This window comes from Nicrophorus vespilloides, unplaced genomic scaffold (genome assembly GCF_001412225.1).
Source record: "Nicrophorus vespilloides isolate i.1.1-1 unplaced genomic scaffold, Nicve_v1.0, whole genome shotgun sequence".
NCBI lineage: Eukaryota > Metazoa > Arthropoda > Insecta > Coleoptera > Silphidae > Nicrophorus > Nicrophorus vespilloides.
The window spans coordinates 228,647-247,415 of record NW_017100115.1 but is presented as its reverse complement, the minus strand read 5'-3'; the positions used below and the strand labels follow the sequence as shown (position 1 = coordinate 247,415).

Genomic DNA, 18,769 nt, shown 5'->3' with positions numbered 1-18,769 from the left:
TTCAACTCATCAATAATTGTTTAAATTTAATCATGACCCAATGTGTGATTCTCCCTCTTCTTCTCTTGCACACAAACACATTCCTACACTCTCACCTTGCTTGCTCACATCAATGTATATACATTTTTATTGTCTGCTCTCACCAAATGTACGTTGTAAATGTTTAAACATTATCTTGTGATTATGTGCACTTACTACTACTACTGCACACTAATTGCTAATTGCAATCCGGTTGGTGCAAGTATTCATTTATCTATGTATTTAAATGTGTATTATTTGGATTTGCTCTTTTGAGGTTAAGATCAATCAATACATAGATTGTCAATTTGTGTTATTGCATCTTTCAATGTCTTTCGAGTATTGAAATTAATTGATGCTTCTACCTACCTAACATCGGCATAAAAGGTTTTCTCTGTTGGTGGTGGTGAGGTCAACATTGGCATTGGCAAATGAAAATTTTCCATTGTTGATAATACAAACAAATCAAAAATTCTCTCTCTTTTTTTTTCTCTATGTAGTCAAACTCGAGGTTAGATCTTTTGTTTATAACACTTTCCTCGATTTGAGCATATCTCAATCTTTAACTTTATTGTATTTACATATTGGTTTGTGGATTTGAATTGCTACTAATTGGAGGAATATTGTTTTAGTTCTGATGGCGTCAAAAGATGATTTTGAGGTGCGCGTCCTGATCTCGAAAGGGAAGCGAGCGGCTGCTGCATACGTGCACGCAGATTGTGCAAACAACGCGGCCCCACGACACCTGAACGAAGTGCTCGATAACCTCCTGAACCCGTCGAAGGCGATCGACGAATGGGAGGCGATAGATTGGTGCAAGTGGCTCATCGCCGGCGGTCGCACTCCAGACGAATTCGCAAGCACAGGTAAACACTATTAATATTACTACTACTAATACTATAATTATAATGCGATGATTTATTATTTCAGTGAGGACGTTCGACAATGCGACGACGTGCGGTTTAGTTTGGACGCCAAACTTCGTGGCCTACAGATGCCGCACCTGCGGGATATCGCCGTGCATGTCGCTGTGCACGGAGTGCTTCAAGAAGGGCAACCATCAGCGACACGATTTCAACATGTTCTTGAGTCAGGCGGGCGGTGCCTGCGACTGCGGCGACACCTCGGTGATGAAGGAGACAGGATTCTGCGATAGGCACGGACCCAACAAGTCCGTGAACACCGGGAAGGCTCCTTCCGATCTGATGTGCGTCGCCCAGGCGATGATGCCGCGAATCATCATGCGACTGGTGCTGCACCTGCGAGAGAACAGCGTCTACGGTAATCCGGACGCGTACAAATGGGCGATCAACGATGCCGACGCCTTCATCACGATGCTGCTCGACTTCAACAACATGGGCGGTCTGATGCGCAGGGTGATGACGTCCGCCCTCACCAATCCGCAGATGTATCGGGTGCTGAACGAACAGCCCGACCCGCTACCAGAGACAGATTACGCCCAGTTCCTCGCCAACTCGAAGAAGATCTACCAGGAGGCACTCAAGGGTCTGCCGAATCCGGTACCGCTGGACGAATACAAAGATTGTCCCTCCTTGCAGGAGAATCTCGTCCATAAGACTTTTCTCGAGGAGCTCGTTTTCTGGACCGTAAAATTTGAGTTTCCTCAGAAAGTCGTCTGCCTATTGCTCAATATGCTTCCCGACGCCGATTACAAGGTTTCTTATCTGCGAGATGTGCTCTCCTCCATTACAAACTTGCTTATTTCTTATTTCAGGAAGCATTGACGCGCGCCTTCGTCCTGCACTACAGTCGCATCTCGATGATGCTGGAGCGATCCGCCGATCCGGATACGCTCAGCAATCGGGTCGTCCACGTCAGCGTTCAGCTCTTCTCGAACGAGGGCCTCGCTCTGCGGATGACCGAGCAGCTAAACCTGCTGCACGTCATGGTCGTAAGCCTCAAGTACATGATGAGCAAAATCCTGATTCAGAACACGCTGCACGGTAATTTAATCGATTCGAATCGCTAATTGCGCATCATTATCTTCATCTCTATATATTTCATTCTTTCGGCAGATCCCGACAAGAATTTCCATTACGTCGTCGACTGCGGTAGACCCGTGATGAAGGAACACTGCTATTGGCCCCTGGTCTCCGATCTGAATAACGTTCTGTCCCATAGACCCGTCGCTCTCAGATTCATGTCGGACGATTCGCTGCTGGAGATGTGGTTCACCTTCCTATCAATGTTTCAAGGTACATTTAGTACATTTAGTATACGATTGCTAAATTGTTTTTCGATATCTGAATGGCTCTTTTTGTTTCTCTTTTTTGCAAGGGATGAACGTTAACCAGAGGGAGTTGAATCAGCACGTCGAATTCGAGCCGACCACCTATTATGCCGCTTTCAGTGCTGAATTAGAGGCGAGCGCGTATCCAATGTGGGCGCTAGTTTCACACCTGGTTGATGCCAGTACCTCGTCCCTCACCAGAAGGGTGCTGACTTCCTGCTTGGCTGCTCTGCAAGAGTGGCTCGATGCCATCAATTATACGAATCCTGTAGTGGTGAGTCTTCACTCTACCTTCCATTTCTTTTGCTAACTAATTACAATCGATGAATTACATTTGCAGAGCGACAGCTTCCAAGTGTCCTTTCATCTGCCGCTGCATCGTTATCTGGCCGTGTTCCTGTGCCAGGCCGTAGCCAAACAGTCGATATCCCTGAACGAGGTTCTACCCTCCCCCGAGACGCTGCACCTGCTGATGATGCATCCGCTCCGAGTTCAGGTCAGTGTTTATACACACACACATATTAATTACAACAACAACACCAGTTTTTCAACTATAATTATTTATTCGCTAAACGCTAATCTTAACATGGTAATAACGTTTGAGAAACATATAAAGTTAAAAAACTGTATCACTCTCGATCCAGTTCCAATTTGAGATCGTTTCTCGCGTTCTCGATGTACTGTATCGGATCAAGTGCGATAATCTTGGGGGCGATGAAACCTCCGAAGTGCTCCTGACCCTTGTGGTAGAGGCCAACCCCTATCAACGGGACGGGGTCCAGACTCTTCACCGGTTGCGCATCGAAGAAGGGCACGGTCGTCTGCGCCGCGTCCCTCTCCAAATCTGTGGCTTCGAATTCAATGTACATGTTGTTCCTGGAATCGGGAATCGATCGGCGAAGTGCCCGTATCGGAATATCCCTATTCTGCAGATCTAATTTCTTCCTGCAAAACAAACGACGCGTCTCGATCACGATTTTCGCAGTTTCTTACACCTACTACACCATGCAAACTACTACTAGTCGATCGATATTATTATACTCACAAAGGGGACGGTCTAAATAGTCCATGCCTGACGTGTGCAAATGCAGATTACCCATCATAATCATTATCATATAATCGTGTTGTGCTTACCTGCTGTGCATGGGCGTCAGTTCGGTGTTGTCGTTGGACATCCAATGACTTAGGTGGGCCTGCATCTTTCCGGTTCGGTAATCGAACGGTGTGACGCGAATCTCGAAGTTCAGATGCGATCCGATCAGCTTGTACTTGACGCCCGTGATCACGTGGTTCTCGGGTGCTTTCAAATCGTCCAAATCCATGGCTCTCTTGGTCCAAGTCAGCGTGTGGTAATCCTCGCCAGTGAATACGTTCTTGTCCGTTATGCTGTAATTGTCGACGGGTATCCACGCGACGCTTCCGTTGTCCACCTTTCCATTCGCCTGCAGTCGACCCTCCTGGATCTGCAGGTGTACGACGCGGTTCTTCTTTGTGAATTTCAGTCCCGTCAACACCCTGCAATTAAACAAACAAACAAACAAACTCGTAACATTATGTTGTCTCTTGGCTGTCTTGTCTTTTACGCCTACATTTGTTCGTCGGCACGCGAAACGCTCTCCCTCAAATTGACGAAACGATCGGAATTGATGCTTTGCTCGTCGCAGTAGCACAGACAGTAGGAGCAATGCCAGAACAGGTATCTCCACCAGCTGTCCACCTTTGTGGTTCCTGCTCGACATGCCTGCTTCCTACCGAAAACATTTCCGTTCTCGTACTCGATATACTCGTATCGCCTGTGCGTGCTTCTCATCTGAAAACGTTCAGCATTTAGCAAAATTCTTGAGCCTAATTAATCTACTACTAACCGCCGGGCAAATCCACATGTCCGAATCTATGAAGCGGCAGTTGATGATTTCCCCGTTGCATCGTCTCTGCTGCTTGCAGTACAGATTCTTGTAGCACGAATGGCTTTTGGTGTATTTGTAAGCGGCGCAATTTTCCCAGCAGTTGCCGTCCGGATTGAGATCGACCTCGTTCTGCACGTAACCCTGCAGCAACTCGGTAATCTCGATGTAGTTCTCATCTGCAAAGTGTTAATATTAGATTTTATTCAATGTTGGATCTGATTATCTGTCCGTGCATTTCACCTTTTATGTACTTGTTCGGATCGCACCTCCAGTACTCGTTCGATGACAGTTTCGCCGCATCGAGCATCGCCGCCTGATTTCTGAGCGCGTTCGTTTTGTACTCGTTCTCGGCTTGCATCGCCTTTGCCCTGGTGTTCTCTGAAAGAAAATATACAATTACGTTATTTAAATTTTCTTCCACCGCTCTTCATTCCTCCTACCATTGTTCAAGAGTTTCAAAATCAAGTACGAGTACTGTATCATCATGTATCCTTTCAATTGGGTTATCGCAATGTTGTTGTACAAATGTAGCAGTACAGTCCGCGGCGAATCAGCCTGGCTGCAGAAGTTTACACCGTCCATGCTCTGCGAAAATATAGTTTATGTATCTTTCTTCTATTTGCGATTTACGAGTGCTGCGTGCGTACCGTCAATATTTTTCGGTAGAGTCGATCCTCGACGATGTACATGTTCAGTCGCTCGCAGGTGACCACTATCGAGAGGTTGTGATTGCTGAGCACGCTCTCCACCAGGTCGATCCAGGCCCTCCTCGGCGAAGGTACTCGGCCCGACGTGGTCTGCTGCTTCTGAAACCTCTCGAAGCTCAAATAGAGAGAGTAAATGGAGCGCAGCTCGCCGTATGCGTTCGCCCATTGCCAGTTGTCCACGGAGGAGACGCCGTGGGTGATGTCGTAGGGGAATGCCTCGTGCAGACGTCTCCCGAACGATTCAAACTCTTCGATCAGTCCAATCTCTGCATTTTTGTTGATCTCGTTGTTATCGTGGCCGTACTTGTCCCAGAGTCTTCGCGACAATTCTTGGAATTCTACGCGGAATATATCTGCTTCGAGGTACTCGTCGTTGGTGACGGCGGCGGCGGCGACGACGGTCCAGCTCGTGCCCAGCACAAGCATTGAAATACAAAACAACGCACCTTTGATCATCATTAACATCAGCATTGTTGCATATCAACGACAAACGCGACGACTGCTTCGCACGATGTATATCTATAAAGGATAAACGGTAGATTAATAATAGCGCGGTTTTATATTCAATTATATTTGGTTAGAAGCCAAAGGTCTGACGAAATTGCGCGAAGGAAAAGAGCTCGACTCTGTATGTATGCATGCGTGTGTATGTGTGTTGGTCAATATAAAATACGACGATTGACCTTAAGCAACAACGGTACGACGTGACTCACGCGAATTCCGCAAAAAAATATCGATCTCTTTTGTTTCTTGCATATCTGCGTCTTATTATTAACAAGCAGGTGTTGTGTGTGTGTATTCATTTGTTGTTGTCCTGATTACTCATCATTGTATAGTCAATAACAATGAGGGTTGTCATCCGAGCTGTCTTCGAAAGTGTGCTGATTCTGCTACACAAATCAGCAGTTATTAATATTCTCAGCCAGGGTTATTAATCTCTTCACATCTGACCTCTGATGTCCCTCAATGCTTACAAATTTATTTATACACAATTTATACGACGTTTTAATTACTATTTACATCAAAGTGCAGATGCTTCAATCAATTTGGTGCTAATGATAGAGGACTTGGTTATTATCGGACAAATATATTTGTCTTTTATTATTTTGCTTTCACATACCACTGTTGTAAATATTCACTATTAGTCCTTTTAATCTCGGTACACTCTCTCTCTCTTTGAGCACTGTTTTTGAATTTAAGATATTTTTATTATTATTCTTTTCCACCGGATATCAAGTGTCAGTTGGCAGTTTTGACAGTTGAGTGGCTTAATTAGGTGGTTGCTGGTGGGGGGATATCTTACGAAGACATGCAACCAACCTGGCGTGCGACGGCAACCCAAAGACCATCCAATTATACCTACCTTGTTATGTAGCCATCATTGATCATCAACGAAATTAGTCTTGTGATGATAACGTTTGAAAAAACGTTAAATCTTGTTTATACTTTTAAACATAATTCATGTACAAAAAATGAAATGCAGTTTGATAATCCCTGCGCACATATAAAGTGTTTTCGATAATATATCGTTGCGTATTACCAATTTACGTCTCGAGTTACTGCAATAAATGTTGATAAATGTTTGTACTTGCTTTGATCTTTGATCGTGTATGGATTTGCAAATTTTTGTTGGTTGTTCGATCCCTTTTCCCCAATGTTTAGTCTTAATGTCTGATTCACTTCAGCTCTGAACCTCACGTTTCGCCGACTATTTGTTAATTTCCCCCTTCGACTGCAATTTCTTTTATTAGCGATTATATAGTTTGTTTATTCTTCACTTCCTTTGCATTGCATTGATATGAGCGAGGCGCAGACGAAACGCACGCGTTACATTGATATTTATCATTATTTGTCACTTTTTATCTGAATGTGAAGGAAGTGGTGCGGGTTGACGGATGTGTGGGATTTCTTAGTAATTAAGTTTTCCGCTTTGTTTGGAATACGATGATATATTGTTGTTTATGCGAGAAAGAAAAGAAGTAACGTTGTTCTTTAATTAGGAACACTTTTATTATTATTACTATTGTTATTGAGCACTCTATATGTATTATTTACTTATCATTAGTACTTGGTAAAGTATATTTGGCAACGAATCGAGATTATGTTTATAATTGCAGCGATTTCTGTATGATCGTTCTTATTATTGTTCATTCAGGCAAGGGTACGATCTTATCTTCGGAAAGCTGATCGAGGTACTTGTAGTAATCCAGGGTCATCAGTTTGGGTGCTATGAAACCGCCGTAGTTGCCGGTAGTTTTGTACATGATGCCGACGCCATCGATGGGAGAAACCATCGAAGAAACCGGTTGAGCGTCGAAGAAGGGTACCGTCGTCTGCGCTGCATCCTCCGACATGCTAGTGTGCGTGAACTCTAGGTATTGGCCGGGCGTCGAGCGCGGTTCTGATTTCTGCTTGGACAGAATAGGAACATCCTTATCAGACGTGACGATCTGGCTCCTGGCGGTTTTCAGATTCTCGAACCATTCGCTCTTCGACGGAGACAGTTCGCCGGTTTCAATATCGAACGGTGTCGTTCTGATGGCCAGGTTCAGATGAGCCCCGATCAGTTGAAATTGAACGCCTGCATCCATCATCATGATTATATTATAATCGACACGTTGTTACGTTACCTGTAACCAGATGATTCATGGGGGCGTACAGATCGTCCAAGTTGATGGCTCTCTTCTTCCAAGTCAAGGTGTGGTAATCCTTTCCGTCTCTGATCATGGGGTCGGTGATCTGGAACTCGCTGATCGGCACCCATTTCACCGAAAAATGTTCGATCTTTCCGTTCTCGATCAGCTTACCCTGCTGCACCTGCAGATGGACGATGCGATTGCGTTTGACGAACCGCAAACCGGTGACGACCCTGCGAACATAGAAAATAAGAAGAGGTGGTTTTAATTTGTGTTTTAAGATTATCGAACATGTTGTTGTCGATGTCCGAGACGACCTTCCGCAGGTCGATGAAGCGGTCCGACTTGGGACTCTGCTCATCGCAGTAGCACATGCAGTAGGAGCAATGCCAGAACAGGTATCTCCACCAGCTGTCCACCTTTGTCGCCGCGCACGATCTCTTCTTGCCCATAATCTTTCCGTTCTCGTACATTATGTAATCGTAACGTCTGTTGGGTGTTTTCTAGAGGAATTTGCAACAAAAAAGAAAAGATTATTAGTTGTTTGACGATTGGGATTGGGTAGCAATTGCTGTACCGACGGGCAGACCCACGAGTCTGAATCGATGAATTCGCAATTTATGATATCACCGTTGCAACGCCGCTGCTGGCTGCAGTACAGATTCAAGTAGCAGCTCTTGGAGTTTGTGAATTTGTAGTCTGCGCACGTTCTAAAACATTCGCTGGTTTCGCTCAGATCCACCTCGTTCATAATGTAACCCTGGATGAGCTCGGTGATTTCGATGTAGTCATCTGCAAGTATTATTGAAAACTTTTGATGATCGAATGAAGAATGTATGTGTTGAGTATGTAGAGTACCTTTATGGAAGGTCACCGGATCGCATTTCCAGAATTCGCGTGACGAATTCGGCGCGTACATCATGAGCTGTTCCAGCGTTTCCGCAGATCGGTTCTGCATGCGCGACATTATTATTTCCGATTCCTTTGTGAAATTCCCTAAAACACCACCACTCGCACTCGTGTTAAGAAACGATGAATCCGATGAAGACTACCGTCTACCGACTACTCACCAATGTTGTACATTTTGAGTAGCATGTAGGAGAATTGCACGGTAGTGTAGCCCTTGAGTTCTATCAAAGCAATCGCCTCAAACAGATTCAGCAGTTGCCTCTGCGCTGATCTTCCCAGTTTGCATACCATCAGTTTATCTTGTTCCTGCGCTCCCATACAATTGTTATTGTAATATTTATATTGCATATTTATATGAATTTACCAATAGCTTGTGGTACAATTTGAAGAGGGACATGGCGCCGGCGTTCTCCGTCTCTTTAGGAACGACGACCAACGAATGGATGCGCTCGATAGTGTTCTTCACGGAATTGGGTGAATGCGAGATGACGGATTTGGCAAAGTCTTCGAGCGTGAAGCGTTCCAGGTCGTTCTTGTTGTGCAGATAACTCTGCATGGTGCGATGCGCGATGTTCACCTGGTTAAAATACTCGAAGAGGTCGTCCAGTTTTCTGTCGTATCTGATCTTGTCCGGCATGTTATATATCATCGCCGTGACGGACTGTATTCCGGTATTTTCGATATGTATGGACACTTTCTCGATCTTCTCGTTAATCAGTTTCATTCCGTTGACGATCTTGTGATGCCACTTGGACTCGAGAGGAAAGGGCACCTCGCTGATGTGAAAGTGCTCGTCGATCAGGCTCCATGACTTTGCGAGCGAGATCACCACGTTCTTGCCGATGCTGATCACGTCCAGCAATTCGGAAATGCCGATGGCTTCCGCTTTTTGCGGAATTTCCGCCACTGTTAACATGCACACTGTTGTTATTAACAGTGTCAGTCTGCGAGCGTCCATTTTGTATAGTTTGTTCTTTCTTGATCAAGATCAAGACCATCCATTTACCACGACTCTCTCTCGAAGACTGTCGGTCAGTCAGCTCAACGTACATACACACACACACAATGAGCATACTAAACATTCCCATTCCCACTCCTGCAGCAGCTGCACGTTGACTCCGCATCCGCATCACAAAGACCACCTCTCTCTCTTCCTACCTCACTCACTTCCTCCCTACCTCCTTGCACCATCTCTTTCTATCCTCGTCTCATTGCAAGTTCATAGATTAGTCATCATCATCCAAATAATAGACCTTCACTGAATTACTTTTTTTAAATTGTTAATTAATGAATTTTTACTAATTGTTGATTTTCAATTGCAGCATATGCTATATGTTTTCTCTTATCGCGGGAAAACCCGAGATTATGATATGCCTTTTTAATTCGCGATGTTGATATGCGTTTAAAATTAGCTCGTGCTGTGTACTTGATTTGTACTTATAATATTATCTTTCTTTTCTTTTGTGATCGCTCTTTGTAGGTAGCCTTTTACGAAATACTGAATGGGCTGTGGGTGCGAAACGGTCTGCAGATAAAGGGACAGGCGATGACCTACATCCAGTCCAATTTCTGCAACTCCATGGTGGACGCTGATCTGTACCTGCTGCAGATATGCTCCACGCGCATCCCGGCCGAAAACTTCCTCAATATCGTCATCGAAAAGTTCCACGTGAAGGAGTGGATGAGCGTCGCCCCTTATCAGGCCCCGCAAAACTCGTACCTGGAGGGTGAGCACGACACGCCTATGCTTGAGAGCTTCCTCACCTTTCTGACGACGCTCGTCAGCGTGCGCACTAACCTCGGACTCTTGGAGACGGACGTCAATCGATTGGAAATGATCACGCTCCTGTGCATGGGCGACAAGACGCACTCGCAGCTGATGGAGCTGATGCCCGAACGATGCGGCACCTCGCAGAGTCGCGACTTTGAGGCGCTCCTCGCGGAGGTTGCCGACTACCGGGCGCCCGCCCTCGAAGCCACCGGTAACATGCAGCAAGGCATGTACGTGCCCAAGTCGCAGATCTGGAAGCAGGAGTACGATCCCATCCACGTCCTGCTGCGCGCCGTCCATCGACGAGACTTTCAGACAAGCATGGATCGATATACAGACGAGTAAGTACATTTCTTATTATTATTATGATCATTTCCACATCATTCTAATTTATTTATTTTTCAGTGCGCGGCATGGGTTCAAATTGAAGACGACGGTCAGCAGCCTGTGGCCTCCTTTCAGGGAGCCATCCAAGTGTGGCGTCGCTTACGAGGATCCCCGGATGATTCTGAGGTCGCGCGTCTTCCACACGGTCGCCCTTATCGTCCTCTACAAGGCCATGCAGAATCACGTCTCCGAGCACGTTCTCGCACTGATCGTATTCCTTCTCGAGCAGGCGATACAAATCAACGAATCAGAGGCAAAGAATGAGGTACGTATAATTGATTAAGCGATAATTGCTCATCTACTAACGTCCGTTGCTTCTTCTTCCTAAGGCATCGAGCATGTGCACCAGCGGTTCCCAGCCTCACCGTCCACTCAACGACATGGATCTGACAAATTGGTTCGCGACGGACAGTCTTTCCGAAAACCTGCGCACCGTCATCGGCCGCGTTATCCTCACACCGGAACCGGAAGTGTCGCCCATCACGTACAGCTCAGATAGCAGTAATTATATTAGACGCATATCCTGCCTTTGTGCAACAACATAGTGAGCTTATCGTCGAATTGTTTTCTCCTTTGTTGCAGGTGATCTTGAATGGGAAAATTCCGAGAGTGACATCCTCATGTTGGAGGATGGCACCTGGAACAATCCAGGACCGAGCACCCAGCCCAGCAACATTATGATGCTGGTGCCGACGGTGCCCAGGAATCTGCCCATGACTACGATGGCACCGATGCGTGCCATCCAACCGGCAGAAACAACACCTACCGTTGCGAATGTCGTCGCCGTCGTCCCTCCTCCTATGGCGACGTCAACTACGGAGGGTGGCGAAAATTCTTACGCGGTCGCCCTTTCCTCCAACGTTAGCGTCATGAGCTCAAGTACAAGTAATTAGGATCTCTGGAAAGTGTTTCGACACCTCTCCCTTTCACATTTCTCTTTCTAATTTTGCAGATTCTTCGAGCAGCAGTTCGCATCCTGCGTTACCTGCACCACCTCCGCCGCCTCTCCAACATCGCGCCATCCTCGAAGCAACGAACAATGAGATTCTGGCTGGAATGACGGCAATCGCCGGTCAGCTTTCGGCCTCATCCTCGTTGGCTGTGAGACCGTCCACTTCCTCCTCTCTGGTGCCCACGCGCCGCAAGGGTCGCGGCAGTCCCTACTACTGTCGCAGACAGGGCAGCGTCGAGGGAGGCGGATCAACATCCAATAATCCACCTAGCGTTAAGATCAACGAGAGCGTCGTGTCTCTTCTGCTGAAACTGCACTCGCAACTCGCCGGTGTTCCCGACAGCTACAACGTCGATGAGGCGGCGGATCGTCGAAATCCGGTCGCGTTCGGCGACGGCACCTTCTACGTAGCACGTTTACTCGACCGAATCGCCGGCATGGATCAGCAATGTAAAGACAGCATTCAGGAGACGAAGAATCGCCTCTGGCCCAAGCAGGAGGAAGGCGAGGAAGAGCAGATCCAACGGGAGAACAAGGAGCGCGAGGAGCGGAGGCGTCGCGCCAAGGAGCGTCAACGCCAGCTGATGCAGGAATTTGCCAACAAGCAGAAGCAATTTATGGAGAGCGCGATGGAAACGGAAACGGAAAACAGTAGTAATTATCGCTTTTCATTGTTTCGATCCTTTACCATTTATGTGCATACTCCTCATTTGTTTTACAGAAATGGATTGGAGTCCAACGAGCGCCGAAACCTCGGAGCCCATGAATCAAGAGTACGATTGCGTCATATGCAATCAGAGCTCGCCGAGCACCGAGGAGAGGCCCATGGGTTTGGTGGTTCTTGTGCAAGCAACCAGCGTGATGGGACACAGACGAAGAGCACCGCATCCCGAACGATCTACTCTGCCCACCTGCGAAGAGGAGAAGGAATCTCTAAAGACGGACGACACGCTTCTCTCTGATTTTGATAGGCGGTGCGAAGAACTGAACAGATACTTTGACCCCGAGTCCTGGCTTCTGTCCATCAACATCGGCTGGGAAGGCGGCGTTCACGTGCAAACATGCGGTCACCACCTGCATCTGCACTGTCTCAAATCGTACCTCTATTCGCTCAGATCGCAGCAGCGGCAACAGAGTTTGGCTCCGGATAAGTAAGTTTTGATATATATATATTTGAATTACTGATGTTATTTTCTTTCTCTCTCTCTCTGTATCAGGGGTGAATACTTGTGTCCGCTGTGCAGGCAGTTGGCAAACTCGGTGCTGCCGCTCTCGCCGCAATTGGGCGAATGCTCGCAGATGGTGCGATCGCGACCCTCCAGCATGGCCGACGTTCTCAACGAACTCGGCGATTTCCTACGAGAAAACGAACAGACACCGGTGCGTGTATGCTTGCGTCCGCTTGCCACGTCGAACAGCTAGTAGTAATAATCTGTTTCCTCTCCCATTAGAGCACATCGAATTTATCGGAAGCCATGGGCAAAGCGATGGAGGACATGACGAGCAGCACGCAGCTCAAGGCGATGTTCAAACCGCAGACGGACAAACCGTCACACCAAAGTCTGTTCCTCTTTGTGACATCGATTGCGCGCACCAATCTGGAGGTGGAGCTGGTGCAACGAGGCGGATCGTTGGTCACGCTTACCGCAGAACCGCCCAATCCACTTCTTCCCAAACGAGACTGCATTGGTATGTGGTCGTCACATCGTATCCTATATTGATCAGATTAATAACGAGTTCTCTTTGATTTTCCCTTTTCAGTTCCTCTGCTGCACGTGCTGGCTGTGCACGCTCGCGTTCTGGCCCTGTGGCCGGCATCGATGACGTTCCAACAGTTGTGCAGGGTTTCCATGGTCAACGCTCTTGCCCCGATCGAGAAGGAGGTTCCTCTGCTGATACGAGATCCGATCGCCTTGCTTCTACATTTCGTCCTCTTACTGCCTCTGCATCTGGATCAAAGTACGTACACTCGTATTAATCATATTAGCTCATTATTTCTTATGTATTCTCTCTCCGTTCAGCCTACTTTACAACGGTCGTGAAAATGGTCTACAACCTGGTGTATTATCAAGTCGTCTCGCAAATCTCTTGCGGATTGACGGGAGCAGAGAGAGCGAAGGCATGCGAAGGTGCATCCGTCGGACACATAGACTCGTTCGCGGCCGCGCTGGCGCTCATCAATCAATCCTTGGGAGAGTCGGAATTGTACATGGAAGACGACGGTGCCGGATGCAGCTCAACGCAGGTCAACGTGGTGGCCCTCGAGCAGCAAGTGCAGAAGTTGTGTCTGCCCTTTCTGCGGATTGCCTCCCTGCTCAGACATCACATCTACAACCAGCCGCTGCCGGATATACGGGCACCGCAGTCCGAGTTCGTGCGGCTCGTCTACTACCTGGAACTGGTGACGGAGGGCATGGACTGGGGCTGTTTCAATTCGGCGGTAGCCCTCAATTGGCCGCTCGACACGGACGCCCACGTGCACCGCTCGACACCGAGCACATGGTGTCTGCAGCTGGCTAGCTACGCCCAGAGGTACCACATTGCTGCCAAGAGCTTTTTGGTGGACCAGCACATCACCTGGCAGCCGCCGCGACTGCTCGAGCTACCTCGCGAATACGAGAAGATCTTCACGTACTATCATGAGAGGCCGTGCAGTCAATGCCACTCGGTGCCGCAGGAGACGAGCATTTGCTTGCTCTGCGGCACCATCGTCTGCCTGAAGCAGAACTGCTGCAAACAGCAGAACGTCTGTGAGGCGGTAGCCCACTCCTTGGAGTGCGGCGCCGGCACCGGCGTCTTCCTCGTCGTCACCTCCACGTACATTATTGTGATACGCGGTCGTCGCGCCTGTCTCTGGGGTTCCCTCTATTTGGATGACTTCGAGGAGGAAGACAGAGATTTAAAGTAAGAGTCATATGTTTATTATATTTAATTATCGTTAATTCATCGTAATTTCACGCTACTAGATGTATTGATCATTTCATATCCTGAATCATGTAATTGTTTCCCCTCCCTCCTGCTAAAATGTATATGAATAGCTAAAAAATGAATCATTCTCATCAATACTTTGAATTTTTCAGACGCGGTAAACCGTTGTATTTGAGCAAGGACAGGTATCAGCTGTTGGAGCAGCAATGGCTCGCCCATCGTTTCGATCACACCAAGAAAACGTGGGTGTGGCATCGAGACGCTCTCTAGACGAAACATGATGAATATTATATGGATGGATGAATATAGGTAATAATATGAGAACTGCCAACGAACGACCGCGACGACGACGACCATGAGCGCATGCAAACAACGCCAACGACGATCATCAAATCTAATTAACCAACCAACCAACCAACCAATCAGTAACAAAACAAATATTTAACAGCAACCACGCACCATCCACCATCATCGTACGCATGCAACGTGCTGCAGCTAGCTAGCTACCAGCTCCTCCTCCTACGTTCAAAAAGAGAGAGAGAGAGTATGAAAGGACACGTTTTGTTTGATGCAAAGAAAGAAAAAATCTTTAGTCTCTTTATACGATGATTAAAGTTTAGTTTACACTCGTTATTTTTGCCTCTATTCAAACACATACATACATACATACAATTCTATTTCGGCTTGTCGTCTCCTCTAGTTGAACAAACAACAAATAGAGTGTGTGTAATATTTATTTATCTATCGCTTCTGCTGTTTAAACGAACTATTATTCCGCCCTTAGCGCCAATAACTCTAATCTAGTCCAATGAAACGGCAGACAACACACATTAATCTCCGCCCCTCCCTCTACAGACGTATTGCACGTATTGCATATTGTGATGTGTGTTCCTCCTACTCCTCCTCCTCCTCCTTCTCACCTATCAATTACATCATCTTCAATGCTGCATTTGACTTGAATAAGCGCAGCGCAACATGATAAATCATATTTATATACACACACACACACAGACAATTCTAAACATAGACTGTATGCATACATACACTGTTGTTGTTGTACGTCCTATTTTGTAATTTTAAAAATGTAACGACAATGGGAAAGAATGAGATTACAAAAGCACGAAAATAATCTCTGTATGTTTTCGTATGCTAGTGGGCAAGCGTGTGTGTAAACATCAGTTTGGTCTTTTATTATATAAAAATATTTGTTTTCTATATTTATACCTGGTGTATAAACAAAGAAACAGAGACAGTAACTAATGGAAGCGAGAGCGGGCGAGAATTTGCGAACGACAGTGTGTGGCTGGACGATTTATTTTTTATTTTTGGAGTTTGGAAAGAAAGAAAAGAAAGCTAGGAATTTGTTAATTAATTAATATTTAGATATGGATATGTTTTTTATTTTATAATATTATTATTATTTTTTTTTGCTTATAAATGATGATGATGAACATGTGAATAAATGTGGTGGATTATTATTATTATATGAGTATATATATATGTAGTGTGCAGTGTGTGTGTGTGTGTGTGTATATATATAAAGAAGGAAAGGGGTCATTATAGTAATAATTTAATTGATTGAATGTGTAAATTGATTGTATTATGTACGTTTATACATTTACTATACAAATATTGATTGATTATTTTCATCTTTATTTTTATTTTCGTTCCAGCTGTTAATGTGCATGAGAAATGAGAGAGAGACAGAGTAATATAATTGAATTAATATACACACACACGAGTGAGGGCGATTATCATCATTATTAAGTGATTAGTTTAATTTGATTTGATGAGAAGACTATATAGATATTGGCAATATTTGACGGGTATTTTATTATTATTTTATTAATTTGTTTGTTTCTCTTGTTTCGAAAAAGACACGCAAAATGATCACGAAGCAAAGAAAAATGGGAGGGTGGGGGCGTGAAAAACAAAATCAAGACGGCGACAGTTTGAATCCATCCATCGTAATATTATTATGCTTTTGTTTTTTATTTGATGTGATATATATATATGTATGTATATCTTAAATGCGAGCAGAAAGGGGAGGGGGATGTGAAGAAGCATTGTTGTTTTGAGTAGGCGTGGAAGGGTGGTGTGGGCGTGTCCAAGTTGCAATATTTGGGAGGAGTATGATGATGAGAGCGGCCCACGAGACGACGCCACGCCCCCAAAAAAAAACTGTCTTAACTTTTATTATTATTATTATTTAGATAAGGATTATTTTTATTTTCTTCTGTGAAAGATTTAATGATGTTTTTTTTTTCTTCTGTGATTTTGTTTTTTTTTTTTTGTTTCTGAGGCTGGGATTGGAACGGACGGGGCGAGCTGAAGATGGGGTGGATAATGATGATTAATACAGATACATCCGTCCCGTTCAATTCCACCGGTGAGAATAAATCGAGATGGAAATGTCATGTTATACATGTACCTTCTTGTCTTTCTCCACCCTACTACTACTACTATTACATTCATCCTGTCAATTGTTGCTGTTCGTGTTGTTGCACATGTCGTCGAAGCTGCAGCTGTTCAAGCTCTCCTCGTAGTAGCTCCTCACCTTGGACAGCGGGCAGAGATCAGAGTCGGGGCAGCTCGGCAATCTGACGACGTGCTCCTGGTGCAACGCGAGCAGCGAGATTTCGTTGCCGCATTTGTACGAGACGAAGGCGATGTTCGTGGCGAACGCATCGATGCGGCTGCTCCTCCACAGGCGATGCTCGTCGTAGTTGTCGTGCCTCAAAGGTCGCTCGTCCCTGTACAGACCCAAGTGCGAGAGCATCTTCAGCAGGGTGCCGGAATGCGTGAAGTAGAGGGTCGCCTTCGGGTACGGAGATGTCGTGTCGCCCAAATGACCGAGCATGTCTCCGAACGCCGGACATGCCTGCTTGTAGGTGATGTCGTGCCCGTACCCGTCCACCCAATAGTACTTTAAATCCTCGGCGTATTCGAACACCTTCGCCGAATTCACGTCGAACGGGGCGCACCACGGTGACTTCTTCTTGCGGCTCCAAGCAGTCTCGAAGGCGCACGTCATGTACATGTAGTGGGCGTCATCTACAATACAAATACACAAGTTAATCGAAGGGAAGAAAGTAGTTGTTGGAGCAGAAACTGACCGAAACTCAGGTTTTTCTCATGCACCCCCAATTTCTTGGCGATGCGCGTCAACTCTTTTTTCACCATCGGACCAGCCTTGAACGTGGTCGCCTCCTTCACAGCTTTCGGATTATGCTTCACCTCTTTCCTCCACTTGTTGCACAACTTGTAAAACTGCAACAACAACAGCAACAACATTATCCATCAAATAACAATCTCTCCGCACTCTCTGCACTCACCCTCAATATGGGATCTTGTTTGAGCGGTTCCGGAAAGTGCACGTCCTTCGCTGTCGGCTTTCCGAAAAGTCCCTTTGCGAAATAGTAGGCGCTCGCCTTCGTCCTCTGCGTGCTCGTGAATTTGAACTGAAACAAACAACAATAATGTAAATTCAGTATTCTCCACATTCCACAAACTAATAATACTCACGTTGTACGACGTGTTGCTGTAGATGTGCGAGAAGATCTCCGGCAACCTAGACTGCATCCTCTCTGCAATCTCCACCATCTCGTTGGCCCCCTCCGCAGTCAACTTCTTTGCATCCTCCTCACCGAAATCCAACTTCCACTTGCGCAGAGAATCCCTGTCACTCCTGAAGATCCCGTTCTCCTTGGACAGTATGATCTCCCTCATCACCGGCAACCTCGACTGCATCGCACTCACATAATCATCACTTGGGTATCTCGTCCCATGTCTGATCAGCATCCAAGCCTTCGACGGTTCACATCCTGCTCCACATTCAACAAACAAACATTAACAATTGAATCGATTCGTCCTTTGTTTACGTACCTGCAAAACTCAGCCTGCTGTGATTCCGATTACCGACGAATCTGTACGGCGATTTCGTCGCCAGATGATCTTCGAGCACGTCGTCGCAGCATCGCACCGTACACCACAACGATAACAGCAACGCGAATTTCAATACAACTCTCATAATTCTATCCACAAACAACAATCAACAAGTAGCACAAATGTAAACACGACCTTTAAGTTGGTATTCGTGCATCAAACGTTTCTACTTTTTCTTCGTGCAGCAAACTGAAACAAATTGAAAACTCTTTTCTTTAAAGAAAAAAAGTATTGAATTCAGTTTCACATTAATTAGTCTCATTTTCTTTATAAATTAATTCCAATTAAAAAAACAACAATCTAATTGGACTAGATGTTTTTTTTTCTTACGTTTATCAACCTGGTAAAATTTCAAGTG

The 18,769-nt window shown here is 45.9% G+C and overlaps 4 protein-coding genes across 8 annotated transcripts in view; 1 reads left to right on the top strand and 3 right to left on the bottom strand.

Annotated features, from left to right (window-relative positions):
- LOC108568795 (E3 ubiquitin-protein ligase UBR3) overlaps positions 1–15,826 on the top strand; it is a 16,735-nt gene extending 909 nt beyond the window's left edge. For 2 of the 3 annotated variants that reach the window (XM_017930080.1, XM_017930081.1), the window contains exons 2-18: positions 651–884; positions 949–1,694; positions 1,754–1,982; positions 2,055–2,234; positions 2,317–2,543; positions 2,610–2,765; positions 9,909–10,540; positions 10,605–10,851; positions 10,916–11,087; positions 11,169–11,471; positions 11,539–12,192; positions 12,260–12,689; positions 12,756–12,918; positions 12,990–13,227; positions 13,300–13,497; positions 13,560–14,442; positions 14,619–15,826. In XM_017930080.1, coding sequence (XP_017785569.1) covers positions 656–884; positions 949–1,694; positions 1,754–1,982; positions 2,055–2,234; positions 2,317–2,543; positions 2,610–2,765; positions 9,909–10,540; positions 10,605–10,851; positions 10,916–11,087; positions 11,169–11,471; positions 11,539–12,192; positions 12,260–12,689; positions 12,756–12,918; positions 12,990–13,227; positions 13,300–13,497; positions 13,560–14,442; positions 14,619–14,736 — 5,805 coding nt within the window. In that variant the 5' untranslated portion in view covers positions 651–655 and the 3' untranslated portion in view covers positions 14,737–15,826. The remainder of the gene's footprint in view (positions 1–650; positions 885–948; positions 1,695–1,753; positions 1,983–2,054; positions 2,235–2,316; positions 2,544–2,609; positions 2,766–9,908; positions 10,541–10,604; positions 10,852–10,915; positions 11,088–11,168; positions 11,472–11,538; positions 12,193–12,259; positions 12,690–12,755; positions 12,919–12,989; positions 13,228–13,299; positions 13,498–13,559; positions 14,443–14,618) is intronic. The other variant, XM_017930082.1, reaches the window with a different exon arrangement.
- LOC108568797 lies at positions 2,813–6,595 on the bottom strand. Of its 3 annotated transcripts, none has more exons than XM_017930085.1 (8): positions 6,476–6,595; positions 4,824–5,402; positions 4,617–4,761; positions 4,417–4,554; positions 4,135–4,352; positions 3,859–4,079; positions 3,404–3,784; positions 2,813–3,214 (listed from the first exon to the last, which is right to left on the bottom strand). In XM_017930085.1, exons 2-8 carry the CDS (start codon positions 5,352–5,354, stop codon positions 2,899–2,901), a joined length of 1,950 nt encoding a protein of 649 aa, XP_017785574.1. In that variant the 5' UTR covers positions 5,355–5,402; positions 6,476–6,595; the 3' UTR covers positions 2,813–2,898. The 3 variants fall into 3 exon arrangements, with proteins under 3 accessions (XP_017785574.1, XP_017785575.1, XP_017785576.1); XM_017930086.1 differs by lacking the exon at positions 6,476–6,595 and adding an exon at positions 6,004–6,145; XM_017930087.1 differs by lacking the exon at positions 2,813–3,214 and adding an exon at positions 3,289–3,341.
- Positions 6,934–9,607, bottom strand: LOC108568796. Its single transcript, XM_017930083.1, has 7 exons — positions 8,793–9,607; positions 8,590–8,734; positions 8,378–8,515; positions 8,097–8,311; positions 7,811–8,022; positions 7,514–7,752; positions 6,934–7,464 (listed from the first exon to the last, which is right to left on the bottom strand). Exons 1-7 carry the CDS (start codon positions 9,384–9,386, stop codon positions 7,031–7,033), a joined length of 1,977 nt encoding a protein of 658 aa, XP_017785572.1. The 5' UTR covers positions 9,387–9,607; the 3' UTR covers positions 6,934–7,030.
- Positions 15,827–16,722: 896 nt separating the features above from the next.
- On the bottom strand, positions 16,723–18,559 carry LOC108568816 (multiple inositol polyphosphate phosphatase 1). The gene is made up of 5 exons (XM_017930112.1): positions 18,352–18,559; positions 17,992–18,290; positions 17,802–17,927; positions 17,583–17,736; positions 16,723–17,520 (listed from the first exon to the last, which is right to left on the bottom strand). The coding sequence occupies exons 1-5, from the start codon at positions 18,494–18,496 to the stop codon at positions 16,946–16,948; spliced, it is 1,299 nt and encodes a 432-aa protein (XP_017785601.1). The 5' UTR covers positions 18,497–18,559; the 3' UTR covers positions 16,723–16,945.
- Between the last annotated feature and the right edge of the window lie 210 nt (positions 18,560–18,769).